The sequence below is a fragment of the Clarias gariepinus genome, chromosome 3 (assembly GCF_024256425.1).
Source record: "Clarias gariepinus isolate MV-2021 ecotype Netherlands chromosome 3, CGAR_prim_01v2, whole genome shotgun sequence".
NCBI lineage: Eukaryota > Metazoa > Chordata > Actinopteri > Siluriformes > Clariidae > Clarias > Clarias gariepinus.
In genome coordinates, this window is record NC_071102.1 from 31987554 (window position 1) to 32004669 (window position 17116).

At 38.1% G+C, this 17116-nt stretch overlaps 1 protein-coding gene across 1 annotated transcript; it reads right to left on the minus strand.

The window, feature by feature from the left end:
• Positions 1–12267: 12267 nt before the first annotated feature.
• Positions 12268–16753, minus strand: LOC128518675 (cilia- and flagella-associated protein 20-like). Its single transcript, XM_053491921.1, has 5 exons — positions 16670–16753; positions 14195–14274; positions 14000–14111; positions 13586–13774; positions 12268–12549 (listed from the first exon to the last, which is right to left on the minus strand). Exons 1-5 carry the CDS (start codon positions 16751–16753, stop codon positions 12268–12270), a joined length of 747 nt encoding a protein of 248 aa, XP_053347896.1.
• Positions 16754–17116: the final 363 nt, after the last annotated feature.

Below are 17116 nucleotides of genomic sequence, written 5' to 3' on the forward strand. Positions count from 1 at the left end.
AGCCAGCCTGTCCTCTGGCTTTCACCTGCAGTTCAACTTGCAAATGGAGCGAGTAAACCAGGATCTGGAACACACCCTCAGGTCCCTGTCCTCCTCCACCTCATCTTTCTAGGCAGACCAGCTGATGTGGGTAGAATAAATATGCCCATAAAGCCCTGTGGCACTCCTCCTTGTGTTTCGCCCTTCGAACTCCAGTTTGGGGGTCCCTGTGGCATAACACCTGAAACAGCACTGTCGCTGAACCTGGAGGAGAACTAAGGCTGCCTTACAGGCCGCAGTGCAAAGGGCCGACCTCCATGGCCAATCAAGGATGACGATTAGAGCCTACCTTTTATCTGGGGCAACAGGACTGGCTGGTCACAAAGGAAGCCCCCCCCCCTTTTAAATCGAATTTTGAACCGGGGAAACTGGCCCCGTAACCTTGCTCTATCTGCAGCCAATCTGGGGCAGAAGACGTTTGTTCAAACCATAGTGCAAAAACTTGTAGATGAGTAGCTCAGTAATAAAGACGAAAACCCGAAAAGGCTAAACCCTTTTGAACTTTTTTGATTCTGTGACTCTTCCATAGAAATAAAAGAATAATTGAGTCTAAGTGTTTAAAGAAAGACTTAGGCAATAGTATTAGAATATTACGAAATAGGTGTAATATTTGTGGAAGAAATATAATTTTTATTGCATTTATTCTTCCAATTAGAGCAATAGGGAGAGTCCTCCAACAGTGTATACAATTCTGTAACTTAGACACTAAGTGTTTAAACTAAGGGGCTGAAATTAGCTTTGAAATCAGCTCAGAGGGTATTTACAAGTTACCACAATTCCCAAATATAATTTTTTTGGGAAATGTTAAATGGGGAAGAATGTATTACAGACAAATCATGTAAGCCAATAGGCATAAGTTCACTTTTTCCAAAACTAACTTTAATGGCAGAAAATTTTCTAACGGAAGTAATAATCTTAAGTACAACAAAAGGCACACCTGCAGTTGAGTTATATAGAGCAGAATATCATCCGTATATAGTGATATTTTATTAATGGTATTTGAAGTATTGAAGCCATGTACGCAAGAGTTAGATCGAATGGTTTCTGCAAGAGGTTCTACAGTTAATGCAAATAAAAAGGGGTAAGAGGAGACAGCCCTGTCTGGTTCCTCTTTTAAGAAAGAGTCTGAAATTGTTTTATTTGCTAGAACCCATGCTGATGGACTAGTGTATAACATTTTAATCCAGGTTATAAACTCATCTCCCATATTAAATTTCTCAAGGACCGCAAACAGATAACACCACTCCACTCGGTCGAACACCTTTTCGGCATCCAGCGATATTACAATCAAATTGTCTCGGGTTGCCTTAGGGTGATAAATTATGTTGAATAGTCGTCTAATATTATGCAGTGTGCTTCTTTCTGAAATGAGTCCATTCTGATCTGTGTTAACCCGTTTATTAATTAATTTGCAAAGTCTATTAGCAAGTGTCTTGGATAATACTTTTTGACCAACATTCAGGTCTGTACGCATCAACTTCTTCCGGATTTTAACCTTTTTTATGAATTACCATGATGATAGCCTTAGGGAAAGACGGATGTAAACGCTTGTTGAAAGGTTTTAAGCAAATATGGAGTAACAATATTGCTTAATTTTTTTAAATAGTTCGACTGGCAGCCCGTCAGGAACGGGAGTTTTCCCACTCTTCAAAGCATTTATCGTGTTCTTTAATTCATCTAAAGTAATGTCTTTATTAAGATATGTCCGATCTTCTGTAGATAGTATGGAAAGATTACATTTATGTAAGAATGTATCCATTACTTGTGGGATCTGTTCAGTGTCTGAAAAGTATAACTTTGAGTAAAATTTCTTAAAACACTTGCTTATCTCTTCAGTTGCAATACAGTATGTTTCACCTTTGGTTATAATTTTATAAATTGTCCTTTCACTATATATTTAACGCAATTGTCTGGCTAATAATTAATGGAGCTTCTCTACAATATAGAAGTATTTCTGGTTAATGAAATGAAAAGTTCTATTAATTTTAGTAGAGACTATTTTATTATATTCCTACCTTAACTGTAATTTTTTTAATAAGTTTCTAATGAGGGGTTTAGCACATTTGATAAATTTTTTCTCCAAATCAGTTAGTTTTGTTTTATATAATTTATTCCGATACCCTTGATATGATAAAACACAACCTTTTATAAATGCTTTTAATGTTTCCCAGAGTCTCTGGCTTATCATTGCTATCAAAAAAAAAAATTCCAGTTGCAAACTCCAGTTCCAGTTGATAAAATTGATGAACTATGGTCTTGGATTAAATGACAGTCCATTCTCCATAAAGGACAAAGATAGTAGCGGAGCAGCTATGCTCTTATATACATAGAAATGGCATACATGAACTGTATCAGTCAGGATTTAGGCCTCATCACAGTACAGAGACAGCGCTTGTTAAAGTAGTAAATGACATTCTATTGGCCTCTGATCAGGGTTGTGTAACTATGCTTGTATTACTTGACCTCAGTGCAGCTTTTGACACTGTTGATCACGCTATTCTTCTTCACAGATTAGAAAATGTAGTGGGAATTAAGGGTACAGCCCTCTCCTGGCTCAGATCCTATCTGACCCATCGTTATCAGTATGTAGACTTAAATGGTGATTATTCTGCATGTTCTCTAGTGGAGTTTGGCGTTCCGCAGGGTTCAGTTTTAGGTCCACTGCTTTTTTCCCTTTACATGCTTCCTCTGGGCAACATAATCCGTAAGCATGGTATTAGTTTTCATTGTTATGCTGACGATACACAGTTATATGTCTCAGCAAAACCTGATGAGAAAAAACAGCTTACTAAAATTGAGCAATGTGTGCAGGACATAAGAAATTGGATGCTAATTAACTTCCTTCTGCTAAATCCGGATAAGACAGAAGTTCTAGTCATAGGACCGCATACAGCTAGGAGTAAAATTTTAGATCACACCGTAACTTTAGATGGCCTTTCTGTTCCATCAAATGCAACAGTGAAAGACCTTGGTGTGATTATTGATTCCAGCCTTTCATTTGAAGCACATGTAGATAATATTACCAGGATAGCATTCTTTCACCTCAGAAATATTGCCAGAATAAGAAATTTATTGTCGCTAAACGACGCAGAAAAACTAGTTCATGCTTTTATCACCTCTAGGTTGGACTATTGTAATGCCTTACTGTCTAGTTGTTCAGCTAGATGCATAAATAAGCTTCAGCTAGTCCAGAATGCAGCAGCGAGAGTCCTCACCAGAACCAGAAGATATGAGCACATCACCCCTATCTTATCTTCACTCCATTGGCTCCCTGTGAAATTTCGCATTGATTTTAAAATACTACTCTTGACATATAAAGCATTAAATGGTCTCGCGCCGCAGTACCTGAGCGAAATGCTAGTGTCTTACGATCCGCCACGCCTACTTCGATCAAAGGATGCAGGCTGCTTGTCAGTACCGCGTATTATGAAAAATACAGCTGGGGGCAGAGCTTTTTCTTATAAAGCCGCAAAGTTATGGAATAGTCTTCCAAATAGTGTTCGGGACTCAAACACAGTCTCAGTGTTTAAGTCCAGGCTAAAAACCTATTTATTTAGCCAAGCATTTTTATAAATAGATTTGCCATAGGTAAAGGAGCAGATCTGGGGGACTCATGGACGTAGAGTATTATGGTGAACTGGTATGTTTGGATGCTGTCTTCCTCACTCTCATTGATCACTCAGGTTTGCTGACGGTGAGGTGATTGTTTGCTTTACATGTCAGGAAGCCCTCATGTTTGTGTTTCCTTCTGGCTCTCCCTTTTAGTTATGCTGTCATAGTTAGTCCTGCCGGAGTCTCTGCTTGCACTCTACAGTTAATATACATTCACATTATACATTGTGTGACTGTGACCATACCTAACTGCCATCTCTCCTCTTCTTCTCTTTCCCCCCCTCTTTCTTTTTCCTCTCTCCTCCTGTCCCCCTCTTTCACTCTTTCTCTCTCTCTCTGTCGAGCTACACATGTCGTTCCTGAGCTGCCAGTGATCCAGACTCCCTCTGCCCTCCGGACCTGTCTGACCCATCCTGGTGCCCCGCTTCTGGCTGAAGATCTCGTCACATGGATGCCCCGTGTGTCTCTCTGGGATGCGTCTGGTGTCTGGGAATGATTCTCTCCACCTAGAAAATGGTTCTGGCCTTGACTGGTGTTGGCAACTGTTTCTCTGGGGACTTGACAGTTCGATAGTTCATGACTGGAACTTCTTACAAGTCTACCTGGGTCTTCAATAACTACCTGGACTCCATATTAACATCAATTAACATCAGCTATTATAGCTGAACTGCCTCCCACCCTACACACTGTATAAATGCAGATCATTTACTGCTTTCTGTTTCACCCAAATGAGGATGGGTTCCCTGTTGAGTCCGGTTCCTCTCAAGGTTTCTTCCTATTACCATCTCAGGAGGTTTTTCCTTGCTACTGTCGCCCTCGGCTTGCCCACCAGGGACAAACTGACCATTTTGATTCATACAAATTCACATTTCATACAAACTTAAATAATTATTTTGACTATGTAAAGCTGCTTTGCGGCAATGAAAATTGCTAAAAGCGCTATACAAATAAAATTGAATTAAATTGAATTGAATTGAATTAAATTTTGGGTTTAGTGGAACCATCATTTACTTTCCAATAGGACAATGACCCCAAAAACACATCTAGTTTGTAAGTGTACATATAGTTGCTTTACCATAATTAGGAACAATAAGCTGTTTCACAGATGTTAAGGTAAGTAGACTTGTCTAATGCGACAGTTTGCATGGATCTGAAAAACATTTGACTAGTGATAACACTAGAGACAAAGTCCCAGAATGCAAGAATGCAATGCAGTTGATATGACAAGAGACATACTAGAGGTGCTTTCCGATTGGCCTGAAATACCCTGTAAAGTACTGTATACTGCACATGTTGTTCAGCCATGTTAAGCGTGATTCCAACGGCAGAGAACGAAACTGATCACTCAGTTCAAAGGGAACAGTAACGGTGTAGAAAACAACTGAACAACAGGTTTTTACTCCACAGAAAATGTTTCATTCCCTTTTCCCCATCAGTCATTGCGTCTTGATTAAGCATGAAAAAAATGGATCTTGAAATAGGATTTATATATCCATTATCATTATTATCGAATAATGATTGAATTTTTTATTTTTAGAGTTAGGGGAGATCGTGGGGACGGAAATCTGGACATTGCACACTTTATGTTAACCACAAGGGAATAAATAGGACACAAAATTGTTTTATTTAATCAAGAAATCCTTAGTATTACTGTATGTAGGCTAGTAATTTTCAAAAAATAATCTCTGTACATCTTATAAATTAAATAATTTATTATAAGCACCAAGATGTGCAGGGCAGCAGTCCTCCAGGAAGTTCAACTTAAAGTTATATCTCACTGGGGGAACTGTAACATACAAGTGAAAACTCTTCATCATGCTGGTGAAATAAAATTGAATCTAAGAAGTTTATTTCCGTAACAATTCCTCGATCCTACTGAACATTACTAATAAATATTGAAATGCAAATGCATTTTTATTTAATGCCCTGCAGACACTCTGCTAATTTAGGTGTTTGACTTGTTTTGAGAATGCACCAGTACTCGCTGGGTCTCAACGTAGTTCGCTCTGTAAAAAAATAGATGTGTAATATGCCATGTTCAATTAGATCTGGCCCCAGCCACGCGTCATTATTATGGGCATGTTGGCGGCAAAGTGATTCACACTTATTTCCTTCTGGTAATTACTGCACCTAAATCTGCGCCGCACATTTTGATCATCCAATACCTGAAACAAGACAAAAGAGCTGAGATACAAGACTTTGCTGTTAAAGAGATTTCGGACATACAGGTTACTTATTAGGTGTGTAATGACTGACTGTAGACCTTCTGCTTAAATGGAAAATAGGTCAGCACTCCGTTTTCTTCTCAGCATCTATTAAAGGAATCTGACCACCACTGAGCAGATGCTAATTAGGTGCTGGGTCATTATTTGGAGGTGGGAGTGGCTCAAAAATACCTACTTGAACTTCAAATGTGAAATTATTATATGGGCTTTTGAAGATTAAGGTCATGAACGGAAGTTTGCCGCCCAGGGTTTTTGTGTGATCAGCTGGGAATGTGATGTAGGTCATACTGTGAAAGCGAGTAAGACAATAATTAGGCAAATCCTAACGAATGAAAAGTAAACAAAGGTCCAGCTACAGGTTTATGCTTAAATGGCATCAGCTCCTTCCAACTTTAGAACAGGAAACTCTATGCTGTAATCCATAACCTTTTTTACGTAGCCACGTTTCCCCTGCACATAGAGTTTATCTCGGTTACACCCAGTGTCCTGGTTTTTCTTCAGCAGCTCCACTGAGTTTAGACAGCTAATCTGACATGTTTTTTTGTGCAACCCCTCTTTCTTGACCTGTTTATATCCTCCGGTCTTTTTGGCTACAGTTGAGTTTGCAACAACTTACTGTATTTTTATTTAGCCAAACGGCAAAACATTATACAACTTCTCTCACACACCATGTTACACTCTGACCTGTCTACCAAAAAACCAGGGCAGATAGGGCACTTGTTAGTTTCTCCTAACATAGTCAACACAACCAGCAAATTAACTGTCACACATGCAAGAATACAAATGAAATAATAATGTGCTGTAAATAATGAAATACCACTGCACTAACATTAAATTCTAAATTTAAACACATAAATAAATACTTTATGGGTGTACTTCATTAAACAGTCAGACAGACAGACAGACTAAGACAGATTAAAGAAACACTATGAGTGTGTATGTTTTCAAGCCGAATGAAGTTACACACTGCTTATAATGCGCCTGATGTGCCAAACCCAGATTTTAAGGTAACCAAATTCTCCATCTTGCCATTTCTGGGTAATCAGATATCTTACCTAATCATTTCAGACCAACTAAATAAATTGAATAATAATTATTCTGTACAGGAGCAGGAGATTCTTAACTTTTTATTCCAATTCTCGAGCGTCTTGCTTTCAGCGGTGCATAAAATAATAAGTACGCCGTTCTGTACACTATTTCTAAACATACTTAAAAGCCGTTTGATCTCTTCTGTAAAACAATCACGATTTTTCTGTCTGATCTCCTTTTTATTTCTCGCGCTTCGCTACAGTAACTAAAAGTGCCGAAACTTGTATCGGGCAGAAGAGCCGATTCCAAATAAAACCTCAACTACGACACCTGTGTCGTTTCCCTAGGGGTGACGTAACCAATGACATCACAGATTATGTGATTAAACAGCATACTGCGCCGCACAGTATGCTGATTGGTCACATAATCTGTGATGTCATTGGTTACGTCACACTCAGGGAAACGACACAGGTGTTGAAGTTGAGGTTATATTTGGAATAATAATAATATTATTATTATTAATAATAATAATAATAATAATAATAATAATAATAATAATAATAATAATATGCCTTATTTATAAAACAGCTACTAAAGATAACATAAAATATACCTTTATTCGTCCCACAGTGGGGAAATTTCAACATTACAGCAGCAAAGAACAATGTGCAAACATAAAGTAGTGACAGTTCCGTGTATAAGGACAAAAACTGAAATTAAAACAGACATGATCAAAACAAAACGTATTTATATTTATTCAATAAAAAACTTGGTGCCAACAAATTTGTTGCTACCCTTTTATTAAAAAAAAAAACTCACACTGTCCACTGAAATAACTTGAAACTAACAAACATAATAAAAATTAGATGAACATCAACTAATTAAAATCAGACATCACTTTTGAATTTGAGTTGTGGTTCAAGAAAATTAATTGGGGCATTATCGTGTTGGAGGACCCATGACCTGCGACTGAGACCAAGCTTTCTGATACTGAGCAGTAGGGATGGGAATCACAAGTCATCTGCTGATATAAAATCATCACAATTAAATAAAAATTATGGTTCTATCATGATTTTATAAATGTCCCAAATCAATATTTCATTTTTCCCGATTTTGTTACAATTTTAAACTTTAAATAACTTTAATTAGTAATGTACCCCTTTCCTTGTAAAATAAGTTCTTAAACTAATCGCAGCATTTAAACAATACAAACTATCTTCAAATACAAGAGTTTAACATTTAACTGAGCAGCGCATAGCTCTGTCATCCCCCATAATTATTATTTTTAAACAAATGTTGCAAATACTTACTACCACATGGCATGAAAATGTGGAAATAATTTAGACTGCACCACCTGTAGGATTATAAAGAGGCGGTGACATTTTACCGCCCCAAACATCTTCAAAGTCTCAAAACTGAATAGTAAGCATGTGTCTTTTTTTTTTTTTAAAGCAATCACACGAGCATGTGGGATTTATAATGCATGGATTTTGAGCTCACTGTGTTTTGAGACTGGTGTAAGCATGTGTGATGAGTGGGTTTGGGACTAATTCACTTACAGAGTTTGGAGAAAAAGGCAGATCGTGGCAGGCTGAGGCAGACTTTTAACGTGCATGATTTTTATTAATGTAACAGAAAAAAACTGCACTTCTGTTGTGCCACTCGGAAGCTTCTTTGGCACTCAGTACAGAATCATTCGTTTATCAGGTTTGAGGCTGATCAGCCATTCACTAGTCATGGCCAATCAAACTGAAAACCAGCCAATTATGTTCACTGGTTTATCTCTATTGTAAATGTAAAAACGTGTTTTTTTTATTAGCTAATTAACTCAAAACACCTGCAAAGGTTTCCTGAGCTTAAAATGGTCTCTCAGTCTGGTTCTAAGATTTTACATCACTCTCACTACTGAGTGAGAGTGATGTAAAGTAATGATGACACAAAAGACAATTACAATATGTATTCCGAAATTAGAAACAGCTTCACATAAAACATATAAATCTATTTCCCTCTTTTCATGATGTACTGAGAGACATACAGTACGCAGGGGGGAAAATTCCAGTAGTTGATTAATCTTCTATGTAATAATGTTAATTCTGCTCTTTGAGAAAAGCATTCATCCTCAGCACATATTTGCAGTGAAAGTGGTAAGTTTTTATTTCTGCCATTCTAATTGGGTTTTGTCAAGTTACTGGCCTTCTTTTTAACTTGAAATTTATAAAACTTTATTATTTTGCAGAAAAAAAATCGACCAGGGAAACTAATAATAGAAAGCTCGACAAATGTAACTGTTAATAAAGACGTGGCCACAAAGTATGTAGCGAGATATAGTATAATAACTACATACTGATTGCTTAAGTGCATTTAATCGATACTGCCGCTTGTCAAGTCAAACATTGCTCTAGAGCACATATGGACAAGTTTCCAAGTAATACAATGGACAAGTTTCCCAGTAATAAAGTTCACAAAAGTTCCAAATTTCTAAAACCAGGAATACAGTGTCGTCTTTGCCTTCAGAGCTTACATGTGGGCCAGCAGGCTAAAACTATTTCCTTTAAACACACTGTAAGTTAGAAAGGAAATAAAAATTTAGTTTGTATAGCAGTGTGTAATGGTCCACTTGGAGTAGTGACACATGACACTGACTTGTACAGGAGTGAGATGTGAAGTTGTTATGTGGGAAGAATAGATTAGTACCAGAGATGGGCAGTAATTGGATGCAGAAAACTTGCAAACACAGAAATTTACCTTAAGAAAGATACACAAGAATAAGTCATCTTAGTGTGGCATCTCTCCTGATAATACAACAAGGCAGGTTGAAAACAAACAGAAACATCTGGCAGACACAAGCTCAGCACACAAGGTAGCTTCATCTAACAGTGCACATTCCTCCCTCACATGTCGAGTCATTTTATCATTAGGATGTTGTGCATCCTGCATAGTCTTTTAGGTGGCGGGATGGACCTGGCCGCACTAAATGTGTCACCAGCATTCTGGGATGTTGTGAATAGCTGCACCCCTGCTCTCCAGTGTCTCTCTCAGCGATGTATCTTTCGACTTCCGATTACAGGACCTTCTACTACCCAAGTCTTGTTCCTCATGGCCACATTCTTTCTGACCGCTCTTTCAAGCTAAACGCTGGAGCTCACTCATGTCCACCCCAGAGTCCAGGCTGCTGTCTGCTGTTTAATTACAGTGTAGCTACCTGAGCTGGTGGTTTAGCATCCAAAGACACAAACCATGCCCAAGAAGGTTTGGCCAGTAGGTTCTGGCCAGTAGGGCCTGCTTAGAGAGACCTTGTAGCTTACCATGGAAAGTACACATTCCAGCTGCCTCGTTCAGGGGTGCCCAGGACAGAGACACACAGGGTTTTGTGGGCCCTCAGCTGCACATTGTTGTTTGTGGGACTTTTGATAGTGTCTGGGCGATTTTGCCTTTCAGGTGCTGTGCTCAGTGCTTCATGCGGTTATGGGGAAAGGTAGCGCATCAGCTTCCAGTGCTCTTAGCCTGTCGCTGTGCTTTGTTCTGTGCTACTTGTAAGCTGTGCTGTTTACATACAAGTTTGGTATTATATTGGTGTTCTCTGGGCAGTTCCATTGTTTTCATATAGGTTCCATGCTGATCAGCAAACATTTATTAGCATAAATGTTACAGTTGGCATGATGCGGAGGGGATGCTGATACACCTGCACCACTTGCTGCATTAGAGTAAGACCTGTTTCCCTTATTGTACAAGGGATCTTGCACTTCATCTAAACTAGTAGATGTGGTCTGGTCTTTCTTGATTGAGTCTAGTGGAGTTCCATTTTTTATGTCTAAATGTACCCCTCTCAGTCTCATGGTTCAAGCCAACAGAAAAAAAAAGTCATACCATTTTGGAGTCTTTTCTCATTCTTCCAGATGACCAGCTTTAAACTCATAAGTTGAGCATTACCAGAAATGATCCTACCTGCAGTAACATAAAAATACAATGATGATCCCATCAGTTCTGCCCAGGTTTCCAACAAGGAGGTATGTATGTACAGTATGGTTATGGGACTGTGTGTACTATTGTAAACTATAGTACACACAGTCCCATAATATACCATAGTATTAATGTTGTACTTCATGATGCATTTATTTTATTTTTTTTGTAGCAAGGGACTAGCCTTCTATTATTACTCTTAAAAAGTCAAAGGCTTGGACACTACTGTGGGTTAAAGATTGCCTTTCACTGACATTAAAACTCAAAGCCCATATAATAATACAAGTGGAACTCAAAGCCCAATAATAAAAATAAAAATAATAATAATACCAAGGTTTTTGGATCAATACTCATGATCATACTGCTCCAACTGCCTTCTCCAGATTCTACATTACAGATATTCACTAGGTTTGAATATCTGAACAGTTGTTCAATGGGATTTTAATAAGGGATCATAGAGAGACACTTTAGAATAGTCCAATGTTTTGCTCTTAGACTTATTTTTATTTATTTTTTGCTGTGTGCTTTCGGTTTGGGTTATTCTCCTGGAGGACCTATGACCTGCCACTGACACCAAACTTTCTGACTTGGAGCAGTAGATTCCACTCCAGAATGCATTTCACAGTCTTAAGATTGTATTGCGCCATGCACAGATTCAGAACTCTTTGTGCTACATACAGGAAAGCATCCCCCGAACATTACCGAACCCTCCTTCATGTTTTACGGTAGGTACAGAATTCTTTCCTTTAAAGGATTTATTTTTGTGTCTGTGAACATACAACTGATGTGACTTGTCTAAAAGCTCCAGTTGTGACTGTCAGAGGGCGTTATTCCAGGAGAATTGCAGCTTGTCAATATGCATTTTGAAAAAATCCAGTCTGGCTTTTTTAAGATTTGCTATTAACAGTAGTGTCACCCGGGGTTGTCCAGTTTTTGCTAAGACGGCAAAGGATGGTGTGACCCGACACTGACATACCTTGACCTTAGATCTCATCTTGAACCTTTTTGAAAGTTGTTGTTGGCACTTTGGTCACCATTCACAGTATCCGCCAAATTTTCCTCTTGCAGCCACATGCAGGAAGGTTGTCTACAATCCCATGGAATGCAGGAAGAGGTCAGACACCCCAGATCACTGATGTTAAAAAGAAATAAATGGTCATGATGTTAATAAGAAAATGCCATATCTAAACTAAAGACATGCAGTCTGTCATTGTACTGCATTTCTTTCAGTTTTCTAATTTTAGGGAAGCAGTGCAAGTGCCACCGCCAACTAAACATTTCTTTCAAACTTTGCTTCATGCACAAAATAATGTGCAAAATGGATAAAAATCGTGAGGGAAAAATTCATACTAATAATCATGCACTCACCTTTGATTTGTTTTGCTGTACAGCAATAATAGGCTTAACACAGTGCTTCTGTAGAAGTCTCAAGCTCCATGCTCATGCCCAGTTCCAGCTTCGTACCAAGCTCCGTGCTCGTGCCCGGTTCCAGCTCAGTTCCCTTGCTCAGTTCTGGCTCGAGGCGCACACTCACTACAGGTACAGTGCTCATGCCTTGTGAACATGCACTCACCTTTGATTTGTTTTGTATCGGTAAATACAGTTTAAACTCTGCTGGGAGCTCGTGCTCTGAGTACAGTCGGTCAGAGAAGTAAACCCTTTTAATGCGACAATTTGCATGGATCTGAAAATAATTATCGGGACTTTTGTTAATATTTAAAGCCCTTATACAGGTACTTGTGTTACATTAACACCTACAACAATCAGCCATAACATTAAAACCATAGAGAGGTGATGTGAATAAGATTGACTGTTTTTTACGATGGAAAGATAACATTCAGGATAATGGGCTGGTTTCTACATTAGTGCACTCAGATTATTTTCAGCATCATAAAAAGAAGGACTGTATTGTACAAGTAGTGGAGACACTGGAGCAAACACAGAACACAAGGTCCCAGAATGCAATGCAGTTATTATGACAAGGGACATACTAGATAACAAGCGGGTAGTGGGGTAGAGCCCACTATTTCTTCCAGGAACAGAAGCGACTCTAGTCAGTAGCTATGTTTCCCTAGCTTTCCTCCCCACCTTGCTAAAGTTATGCACATAGTCTATTTCTGCCAAAAGCCGCTTCAAGTACAGTATGCTTCAGAGAGCAGTTCACACTAATCAGGGAGCGCTTTTTACACATTCATACAAACAAGAACACTAGAGATCAAAATATTTACAGAAAGTTGATTTAAAATATTTAAACAAATTGTATTGATCTAGAAAATCTCTCCAATTTATATTAAAGTATTTAACCATTGATATGCTACGATTTGAGATCTCAAGAATATTATCTTATTTTCATACCAGGCTAATTGGCAAGTTAAACCGGTCCACAACAAAAACGCTGCTGACGGGACAAGAAGCCACGCAGAGGACAAAAGAAAGCTACAGATCCATTCCCAGGGGAAATCTGGATTTAGTTTCAAAATCTCTCTAGGCCAGTGGTTCTCAACCTTTATTTCTGACCTCTACCACACACTTCAATTAAGAGAAGGCTGTTAATTATGTATGTCGATTAAATAGAATTGAGCCTAATAAGTTGGTTCCAAAACAACTTCTCAATGCTAGTGAAAGTTACATTAATGATAAACATTGAATCGCAGGTCATTTTCATTTAAGGTCGGTAGACACTCTGCTAATTAAGGTATTTGACTTGTTTCAGAGCGCACCTGTACTCGCACGGTCTCAATGTAGTTTGTTCCATAAGCTCTTCTTGTGAAATCTGACAGGTTAAATTGGATCTTGTTCCAGCCATCATCCAGTTTAAGAGGCATGGTGCATATAAAGGGCTTTACTCGTGTGGTGATCCGATAATTACTGACCCTAAATCTGCGCCGCACATTTTTATCATCCAATACCTGAGAAAAGAGAAAAAAGCAGCTTTAAGATACAACACTGAAGAGTTCTCTGACATACAGCTTACTTAATAAGTGTGTATTGACTAATTGAAGGCCTTCTGCTGAGATGATAATTAGGTCAGCTCTCTGTTTTCTGCTCTGTTTTCTGAATCTGAGCACCACTGAGCAGATGTTAATTAGGTGTTGGATCATTATTTGGTGGTGCGTGGCTCCGTATTACTCTACCTGAACTTCAAATATAAAATATTTCTTAAGATTTTTGATGGTCATGTTTAGGAGCGGAAGCTTGATGCCCAGGGTTTTTGTGGGATCAGCTGGGCACGTGATGTAGGTCGTGCTGTGGAAGCGAGTGAGACTGTAATTAACCAAATCTTAATAATGAAAATTTAAACAGAGGTCCAGCTACATGTAAATGCTTACGTGACATTGGTTCCTTCCACCTCTAGCACCAGAGACTGGATGTCGTTGTCTGTAATCCTTTTAATATGACCATTTCTCACCTGCAAGTACAGTTTATTACAGTTATACAAAGTGCACTTGTTTTTCTTCAGCAGCTTCACTTAATTTAAACAGCTAGTGTGACATGTTTTGTGTATAGTTTAGCAGTTGCTGGTCAAAAAGGTTGGTCAAAAGTTGGTCAAATGCTGATCAAAGTTGATTTGAAGTTGGGCATTCAATATTCCAAAAGTGCTCTGGGCTCCAGACTTCTGTGCTGGTTAGGGGTCATCTGTAAATTATTGTCCAACTAAAATACAGATTATTATATTATATTATATTATATTATATTATATTATATTATATTATATTATATTATATTATATTATATTATATTATATTATATTATATTATATTATCACTAACTCACTCACTCATCTTCTACACTGCTTTATCCTGTATACAGGGTCACAAGGACCTGGAGCCTATCCCAGGAGGCTTGGGGCACACCCTGGACAGGGTGCCAATCCAGCGTAGGTAACACACACATACACACTTACACACCCATTTACACACTATGGGCAATTTGGGAATGACAATTAGCCTAACCTGCATATCTTTGGACTGTGAAAGGAAACCGGAGTACACAGAGGAAACCCACCAAGCACGGGAGAACATGCAAACTCCATGCACACAGAGACAGGAATCGAGTCTGGCTGGGAAATAAAACCTAGACCCTGGAGGTGCACAGGCGAAAGTGCTAACCACTACACCACCGTGCCGCCATATTATATTATATTATATTATATTATATTATATTATATTATATTATATTATATTATATTATATTATATTATAGTCATTTTTAATTTTACACTTGAGCAGTGGTCTTCTGCTAATTTTGCTCTCTTTAAAAATTCAATTCAATTCAATTTTATTTATATAGCGCTTTTAACAATGGTCACTGTCTCAAAGCATCTTCACAAAAATGAAAGAATAAAAAACAACACAAAAAGCCACTTGAAGCGAATGAAGGTTATATTGTCTCAGGACAGATACAGAATCATGATATAAGTATTAAAATTGCTAAATGTTTGAAGTTTTTATATCTTAAATTATGGTGGAATAGAAATAAAATCATTGACTATGAGAAGTGGCATGATATTCACATCTACTGTATGTTCGTGTCATGTTATTATTTAAATAGTAATGTAGAGTGAACATAAAGAACCACCATATCTTAAAACTATGCTAGATAGAAACATTTCTGTTGTGAAAAAAAATTAGGTCAGCTATACACCTCTCACATTTCAGCAACCACTTTATTATATGTTCTCAAGGGACAATACCATATAAATGAAAATTGGATTAGTCAATGTGCAGCTTGTATAGCAGTACAGCTTTATTGTCCTCTAACAATAACTCAACATGCAAACTTTATTGTCCAAATAACTGGCAACGAAAACCCTTAGTGAACATGTGAAAATGTGTCTAAAGTGTCAATATTTTGTGTGAGCACCCTTGTTATCTAGCACGGCCTAAATTCTCCTGGGAATGGAATTCACCAGAGCTGCACATGAGATGTTGTTACTGGGATCCTCTTTCACACTTCCATAATAATATCACGAGGCTGCTGGATGTTAGACACGTGGCGCTTCCCCCCCTTCGCTTGAGGATGTCCCACAGGTGCTCCATAGGGTTCAGGTCTGGAGACATACTTGGCCACTGACAAACACATGAACATGATGAATACGACTTTGCATAGTTAAAGATGTATATCTGTTATCACTTTGGGTGGACTCACTTTTTTTGTCAGCTATTTTGACAATAGTGGCTGTATGTTGAGTTATTTTCAGAGGACAGTAAATCCATACTGTTGTACAAGCTGCACTTTGAGTACTCTAAAATATATCCAAGTTTCTATTGTCCTTTGAGTAGATATACAATACTAAAATGATTGCTGAAAGTAGAGAGTTGTACTCACTTTTGCGAGTGAGTAGTTTACAGATGGTCCCTAACCCGCGCAGTAGACGAGGTGCTGTCGCAGGACGCTGTTAGCGAATAATGGACGCGGATCGGAGTCTGGAGCGCTTTCGAATATCCAGCGTCCAACTTCAAACCAACTTCATCGCGGTGCGTGGGGAATGATAAATAAACAGTCACACAGCCATCGTCATGGTGTGTGTTTGTTTGATATAAAGAAGACATAAATAATAATAATAATAATAATAATAATAATAATAATAGTAACTTACAGTATGCCCAAATAACGCAGCAGCCAAAATACAAGGCACGTGAATATGACACCATTAAAGGAATGTTATACATTTACACACAATGTGCCTGATGTACTGAACCCAGATTTTGATTTTTTTTATCTCCATCTTGCCATTTCTGTGTAATCTTACTTAGTAATTTCAGACTAAACGACGGGTATTCGTTACTAGAGCCAAAACTTACCTTTTTATCCCAAATCTGGAGCGGCTTGCTCCCAATGCTGTATAAAATAGAAAATAAGCCGCTCTGTACACTATTTCTAAACATAATTAAACGCCGTTTGAGCTCTCCTTCACAAACAATCACAGTTCTTCTGAACGAGCTCCTGGCTCTATCCGCTAATAATATTATTACGTCTGACTCCATTCTGCAGGACCAGCCACAGGACTTAATCCCACCTTTTATCATTGAGCAAGCTTATTATTATTATTATTATCATTATTAAAATTGTCTTCTACATGATGTGCTGCTGTCATTTCTGGCATACAGATATTTTGCTTTTTTGGAATTATATTTTGTACTGATTAAATAATTACGTTCTTAATAATTAAGTTGTCAACTATACGTGATAAGTTAGGAGTAACGTGCACAAACATTTACTTTGAATCGTGGATTTTTAAAAATATTTTT